Here is a 7808-nt window from a genome sequence, read left to right on the forward strand (position 1 = left end):
TTATAAAATTTTTCTACCGAAAAACGATAAATAAATCCAGCGAAAAGTACGATTAAAAATAATTTGCCTAATTTGCGCAACGGCGCAATGACTTTATTAATTTTCATTACTCTATTAATCAACGTATAAAATAAAAATTTTGCATATTTGGACAGTATTTGTAGAATTTGATTACTAAAGTCCTGTCGAATTGACGTAAAAATAATTCAGAAACGTTTAGATAGCTTTTAATCGTCTTCTATATTTTTGCGTTGTTTGGATAAAGTCCACAATACGGACAAATCAAGAAATGTATCTTCGGTTTTAGATCTCAATAAAGTCTTATTCTCATAAATGCATATTTAATTACAAATTCATTTAATTTGTATATAATCAATTATTAATTATCAGATCTGATTGTCAGAATTATCATTATTTTATATCGATCTTCGAGGCACATTTAGAATTCGATTCAGAGAGGCGTAAATGTTTAAAATATCAACGCCTCGAGTTGAATACAAAATTCGAAGATCGCTTCCAGGGAAAGATCGTGGCCAATCGAGCACCTCGAAACGTTCGCGACGCCACGTGAGGTGCGCGCTCTTGTCAAATCGATACCTTCATGCTCGCCGCGACATCGAAGGTGAACAGCTCCATCTGTGAGTCACGACACATAATGGGATGCCTTGCTGTTGATTGCATACTGAGAAAATTCGTAAGAGATGGTGCTGAACGGGAAATATTGAGGGCCTGCTGCGAATAGGTATGCGACTTGTAAGCGCAATACGAATATTTTCGATTCGCGTATGTACGCGCACGAAGGGGATCGGTCGCGGAGCCGGGTAACGCTGATCGCGGGCGACTCGAAGAGGACGCCGTGGACGCGACCAGCGTCTTCCTCCGGGCCGTTGGGAGGATGTGGCACGCGATTATAATGTCGTTCCCCCTCGAGATCAAGTCGCCCGCGCTCTCGATCATTTCGATATCCTCGCCTCTTTCTTTGCAAAATCGCGTTCCTCGATGCGAGAGATGCGGGAAAGATACACTGTATTTTTTTTTATTTTTATTTTTTTTTAATAATTTCCGTGTGACATGAAACGCGCGCGCGTTGACATTATGTGAAGTATCGCAAAGCGCGGGGCGAAGATGTTAGAGTCTCATATGCGGCCCTTACTATCCTTGATTGAATCAGGATGAATCGATCTGTCGCGTACGACATGTTGATAGAATTTCTTCAAGCTATTTTTCGTTTCCTTAGATTGAAGAGATTAGGCTTACCGTTGTACTCACACACTCACATATACATACATTTCATTTATAAAATCGTACATCATGATTATATGTTACTCTACTTTTTCCGATTGTATGCAATGTACTTACGCAATAGTAGATCATAATTGTTATAGTTATTATAATTATAATACCAAAAAAAATGCGATGTAATTATTTTATCCGATTATCTCGTACTATTGTGGTATTTTACTGTCACAATAATGTATATAATATAATGTATATATACACACAAATGCATTTTATAAATCTACATATTATTTAATGTTTGTAGAATAAAGTGTAAAGATTATAACTAAAATAATGAATAATTGACATAAATTACTTATCCAGATCACAATTCTTTAATTTATTAGATAATATATTATATGAAAGATTACAGTTTTCAATACTCTATTTTTTTCTGTAATTTGTAATAATCCAAAAAGTATAAAAAGATTATTTAGTAATGTTTGGACATTTTTTCTAATATTTGTATCCATCTATTATGTAATTTTTATTATGTTAATCAGGAGGTGTTAATATTTTTATCAAATTCTTCATAATGGAGTCGGGAATAATTCAAGAAAAGTCACCCCCTTCACGTGGATTAAAGCAAGTAAAGGTGGATAATTGGGGATCATTTTTTCTCCAGCGAGTGCAGCAGCTTTACTCCGATGAACAATTCCTTGATCTTAAAATTAGATTTCCTACAAGTGATATTATTGTACAGGTATAAATAATATGAGATATTATTATATATTGTTTATATAATAATTCTGAATACATAAACAACAATTCTTGTAGGCCCATCAACTTGTAGTCGCGACATGTACAGATTATTTTATGCAACTTGAACAACAGCAGAAAGAAAAAGACGAAAACTTTAATGGTATAATTACTATGCCTTCAGACATGCCTTACGAGTGTGTTAAATCTATTATAAGGTGTGTGTACCTAAATATTTATTGTTGAAATATTCTTATCAATTTTATATGTATGATTGCATTTATATGTACAGCTTTATGTACACTGGACAATTGGAATACTGGACGTCGGAGCAGCATGCTTTGTATCGTACGGCGCAAAAAATGAATATGACAGTGCTAACAAAATTGCTCGATGCTCAATTCAACACTAGCAATTTACAGGCCGAAACAGCAAAGACACCCCCGCGATCAACGATAACCAACTCGAAACCGTCAACTCCAATTACAAAACCAGTTATTAGCTCCATGTCGACCTTATCTGGTCAGCCGTTGCCAGGCAGAAAGTATGTATTCCATGGTATAATGTTCCAAGCACAATTTTATATATAATAATAAAATATCAATAATTCTTCATTATTATTAAAGACTTCCAATTTGGAAGAGAAAACTGGACGAGTCTCCATCTATACCTGCAATGAATTACGATGTACGAACATTCCACGGCACATCCTCGATGCACAAACCTCAGGAGGCAACTCCCGGTCCATCTAGATTCGATTTTCCGGAAGCGGATGATATTGCTCTTGGAGTGTTTTCATCGTTCGACGATATTACGTATAATACAAAGCCTATTGTCCAAGCATCGGATGCATACAAAAAAGGAAACGCCTCTCGTAAATGTTCCCCAGATAGGGATAGTAAAAATGATACAACTGAAGATGAAGAGGAAGAAAATCAGGAGAATGAGAAAAGTTCGAGAGACGCGAATTCGGATGATGATTGGAGTATATCGAAGAGTTTCCAAAAATCTTCGGAAGGACAGTCCAAACGAGTGCGTTTCGATCTGGAAGAGAAGGAAAATGTGGAGAAACCTACATCAAATCTTCGATCGAGCACCGACGATTCCATCAACAATCACGCAAAGATCATTAGAGAAGTATTAAAAAAATATCCTCATTTAGTGAAGAACAATAAGAATATTCGATTGAAGATCATGCAGAAGGAAACGAAATCCTCCGATAGTAATACCGCGTGTAAGACAAAAGTATCTTATGTGGTTCTGAAATCTGATCACCTATTGTCCAATAATGGTGATGAGAACGATTCCAAGTGCAACGGCAATATCGATGGCGAGACAGGTCCCTGGAAATGCAACAAATGTGACTTGGATGAGGAATATACGAATTACTACATGTATAGAAGACACATGCAAGATGTACATGAGGAGAAGTTTGATCCGAGAGTTTGCGAACATTGCGGCTACAAAGCGACCAAGCGCAACATCCTGATGTATCATCTTTATACCAAGCACAACGTGCCACCGCCTAAGAGTATGTGCTTCCCGAAGTGCCAGGCCTGCTCGTATATCGCTCTCTCGGAGACTTTGCTGGTGCGTCATCAAATAAATCATAATCATCGACCCGCTACCAGACATCACTCTCTACCTTCTGAGGATATTCAATGCGGCCAGTGCAGTCAGTCGTTCAAGAGCATCACCGAACTTACCACGCACGAATTGAATAGCGGACATGGAGGTATGGCAGATGGCAAGGAGACGAAGGGCCATCGTTGTCCATACTGCGGCAAGGTCTTTGTGCGCCTAACGAACTTGCAAGTACATTTAGACTGCGCGCACAAGGAGTTACATAGGGATACGAGTGAATCTGCGCTGTCCACACCGACCATCTCGCTGGAACCATCATCCGAAGCAGAGGCTCTCAGCCACGTTGCCAGCGGCATAGCCGCTTCTCTCGGTGTTGGAGATGATACAGATGCTACTGTAGATACGCAAGAGGCTGAAACTGTAACGATGGTAAAAACCACGAATGACGGCCAATACATCGTGCCAGACATGTTAGATGACATAACGCATAATATCACTTATAACGAGCATGAATTAGAGGATCAGGATATGATTATGCTAGTGAATAACGATGAAAATTATCAGCACGTCGAGAACGATCATCATCAACAACCGCAGCAGTTGGATATCGCTGATAATGAGCAGATAGTGATGCAGGGTACAGACGATGGAATGATTGTATACATTCACGGCGTCGAGGAGGCTGATCATCGATCTTATGAGAGTTATCAATCTGCTGAAGTTACGCAGGATGCCGAGGAAATAGTCGAGGAAGTAGTTGAAGAGGTCGAGGAAGTTATGGAGGAGGAGATGCAGGAGGTGACTCAAGACATGTTGGAGGATTGTGCCGATAATCAAGTCGAGGAAGTGATACAATACGTTGAGGAACAAACGGAGATAGTGGAGTACGATGAGGAGCAATGCAGCGAACAGAGTAATAACAGTATGGATGATAATCAAGAATCCGTTATGATTATCGAGGAAGAGCACGTCGAGGGAGAAGAAGATATGGAACAGATAACTGATAAACAGCGCAAGAAAATGCAAAGTTTCGCCACAGAATGGGACGAGGATAGCGCGGAAACGATGGAGTCATGAATATTGTAACATTGAATATTATCTTATTTGCTTATGTAATATGTTATTAATTTTCATCATGGCTATATTCTCTAATTAAATGCTTCAATGAAGTCTTGTTTTATACTTTACTCTGTGTAATGCTTGTTGATAGTGGTCGGTGATATAACAAATGTAGTGTAGCCATGCTGACTTTGTGGTTTAGCAGTAAATCAACAAAATTAATCATGTTTTATATTTATACTAGTAACAGGTAATACAATATGAATATTGAAGAAATTGTACTGCGCTTGTATATGTGAATTCTATTGTCGCACCGACACATTGTAATTTTTCGATTATCTTAGTGAAGCAAAATATAATATATTTTGCAATGCAAAATGCAAAAGTACGAAACGTACATCTCGACATGTATAGCCCTTACATTTGTAAAAGCTCTATATAAGGATTTATAGTCTCTAAATAAAAAAAAAAATTTTTTTTATTATTATAAAAACATTTATATCTGCTTAAATATAGATCTTATAAATATATATGTTACACTTATTAATTAAGAATATAGATTAATTTTATGAAAATTCACAGTATATGCCAAAGCATATCGCTGACCAATCTCGTAGATTAATACTGTTCTGGAAAATGAAAATATATCACGTAAAGAATAATTTTTAAAATAAATGTTTCTTTCAAGCTCTGCCTTTTACAATATGATAAATGATAAATCCTAATTTCTATACAAGACAAAGGATTATATACATATAAATGCAATTGGTTTCAAATTTTAAAATAAATTTTGCACAGTCGTATTATTATCATATTACATAAAAAATATACATAAATAAACGCAAAATATCTGTATCGATCATGTAATACATGAAATTTAGATTTGTATGTATATATATATATATATATATATATATATATATTTCGGCAAATATTTTTGTTGATTCCACTCCCAGCCTCTATAAGGTTAAAGGTATCCTAAAGCCTGTATTAGACTACGCATAGAAACTTGAAGATTAAAGATCGAAATTTCACTAATTAGAACAAAAGAAAATGCAGATTTCTTTGTCCTGATTAGTCAAATTTCAATCTTTGATCTCAAACGATTCAATTCGATTTCAAACCTCAATGTGTTGTTAGAGGTTAGAGCTGGAAGCAAGTATCGCATCAACCCTAGTTGGAAGTTGGAAGCATTCTCTAAAAAAAAAAAAAAAACTAAAAAGAAGAGTGGAACATTTTTTGATGGGATATTTTATTTGCGCGAAATAAGGAGATTCGCAAAGATTTCACAATGAAATTATAAAATAAAACAGAATTGGAGAAAAAACATGAGTGGTCATATTGCACCAAGTAAGTCCACTGTTTATGTGTCGAATTTACCATTTTCCTTAACCAACAATGATATACATCAGCTGTTGGATGGTTATGGAAAAATTGTCAAGTGAGTAGTAATTATAACAATGAAGTGCCTTGTAATTTATTGTGTGAATGCATTAATTTGTCGTTTATATTTTCAGAGTAACGATACTGAAAGACAAGGTAACGCGATGTAGCCGCGGTGTGGCCTTTGTGTTATTCCTTAAAGCAGAAGACGCCGTATCCTGCGCGAAAGCTCTCAATAACAAAGAGGTAAAGATTAAATTTTTGCCATTTATGCTTGACTGCTTAATACTGCGTTCATTTTTATGTTATTTTATATATAATCATGATTTGATTGCTTATCTAACACAGAGAATCAAATTATGATTAACTTTTATATCAATGGAAACCATCTACATATTTTTAACATCCCTCAATCTTTTTTTCTGTCAATTATATTAGATACTTGGTCGAACTGTGAAAAGTTCCATTGCAGTTGACAATGGTCGTAGCACTGAATTCATACGTCGCAGAGATTATCCGGACAAATCTCAGTGTTACGAATGCGGACAAGATGGACATTTATCCTATTGCTGCACCAACAATGTGTTAGGGCCCAGAAAACCGCCACCAAAAAGAATCAGGATACGAAAGAAGAATATGAAGCAAGAGAAGTGTGATACTAGTTACCTTGATACTGATAGTGATGAAGCGACAAAAAGGCCAAGGCGAAACACCAATGACGTCGATGATGTCGATGACGATACGGAAGAGGAGCCTGAAACACTAAGCGCTGTCATTGCATTTGAGGTATGCAGCTATAATGTTTAAATCTTTAATTAAAAGCTGAAGAGAAAAAAAATAAACAAATCTTAAATGAAAAAAAAAAAAAACTTATAGAATAAAAGGTTAACATTTTCATTGATATATTATTTGACGATTTCAGCAAAGACAGATTGAATTGGAACATAGTCAAACAACAAATGAATGTAATAGAAAAGAAAGTTTATCTGTACCAAAAAAGCGTTATAAAAAGCATCACTATTTTAGTGACGAAGAATATTTCAGTGAATAATATATATAGATTATATGACATCAATAATATATAATATTGAAAATATAAATAATATTTCTAAGGGTTAGAAAATTACATATTTATTTATTAGCTTAAAAGAAATTCAATGAATTAATATTTAAAACTCGTGTCATAAAATGTTTAAGTCATACTTTTGTATTGGTAGATCTTTACTTTTTTTTCTTGGTTAAATATTCGTTGTAACTTTTAAAATTTTTTGATATTTTCTATCCGATTGAAAATTCAATGATTAATAAATATTATATTAATAAGTGAGCTATCTAAGATATCTAATTGAGATATCTAATTCAATTATTAATTTATGAAAATTATTGATATCACTCTTGTTCCTAAGATCCAAAGTTAAAGAGCTATAATAAAAGATACTCCAGATTTGTTCTTTTTTATTTAATTTTACTGTCAGCAATGGCAGAAGTATTAATCGAATAGTTTTAACATATTTAGAGATAAAAATTATCTTTTTCATATAAGCTTTGAGCTTAACATTTTCAACAAACGAGATTGCACAAACTATCAAATAACAATATTAATTACAATAGCGCATTTAATGCAGTTATATATTGTATATATATACAGAATGCCTCAAGTTAATCAAGTTTCATTTTTAAAGAAAGAATGAGACATTTTAAAGAAAAATTAAAAATTAGTCTTTATTAAAAATTTTATATTGTTTTTATATTTCCATATCTCTTTTAAATATTTAATATTAATCATAATGCGCTAAGGTTCGATT

At 34.4% G+C, this 7808-nt stretch overlaps 2 protein-coding genes across 3 annotated transcripts; both read left to right on the plus strand.

Moving 5' to 3' along the window:
- Positions 1 to 633: 633 nt before the first annotated feature.
- Cp190 (centrosome-associated zinc finger protein Cp190) lies at positions 634 to 5275 on the plus strand. Its single transcript, XM_070313458.1, has 5 exons — positions 634 to 742; positions 1782 to 1981; positions 2056 to 2195; positions 2270 to 2521; positions 2604 to 5275. Exons 2-5 carry the CDS (start codon positions 1814 to 1816, stop codon positions 4636 to 4638), a joined length of 2595 nt encoding a protein of 864 aa, XP_070169559.1. The 5' UTR covers positions 634 to 742; positions 1782 to 1813; the 3' UTR covers positions 4639 to 5275.
- A 289-nt stretch (positions 5276 to 5564) lies between these two features.
- LOC138941235 (zinc finger CCHC-type and RNA-binding motif-containing protein 1) lies at positions 5565 to 7200 on the plus strand. 2 transcript variants are annotated; one of them, XM_070310725.1, is made up of 5 exons: positions 5565 to 5593; positions 5763 to 6061; positions 6138 to 6249; positions 6442 to 6789; positions 6926 to 7200. In XM_070310725.1, exons 2-5 carry the CDS (start codon positions 5949 to 5951, stop codon positions 7052 to 7054), a joined length of 702 nt encoding a protein of 233 aa, XP_070166826.1. In that variant the 5' UTR covers positions 5565 to 5593; positions 5763 to 5948; the 3' UTR covers positions 7055 to 7200. The 2 variants fall into 2 exon arrangements, with proteins under 2 accessions (XP_070166826.1, XP_070166817.1); XM_070310716.1 differs by lacking the exon at positions 5565 to 5593 and having other exon boundaries at positions 5596 to 6061.
- The last annotated feature ends 608 nt before the right edge of the window (positions 7201 to 7808 follow it).

Source organism: Polyergus mexicanus, unplaced genomic scaffold (assembly GCF_030449975.1).
Source record: "Polyergus mexicanus isolate NDT 795.1 unplaced genomic scaffold, iyPolMexi1.0 SCAF_2, whole genome shotgun sequence".
NCBI lineage: Eukaryota > Metazoa > Arthropoda > Insecta > Hymenoptera > Formicidae > Polyergus > Polyergus mexicanus.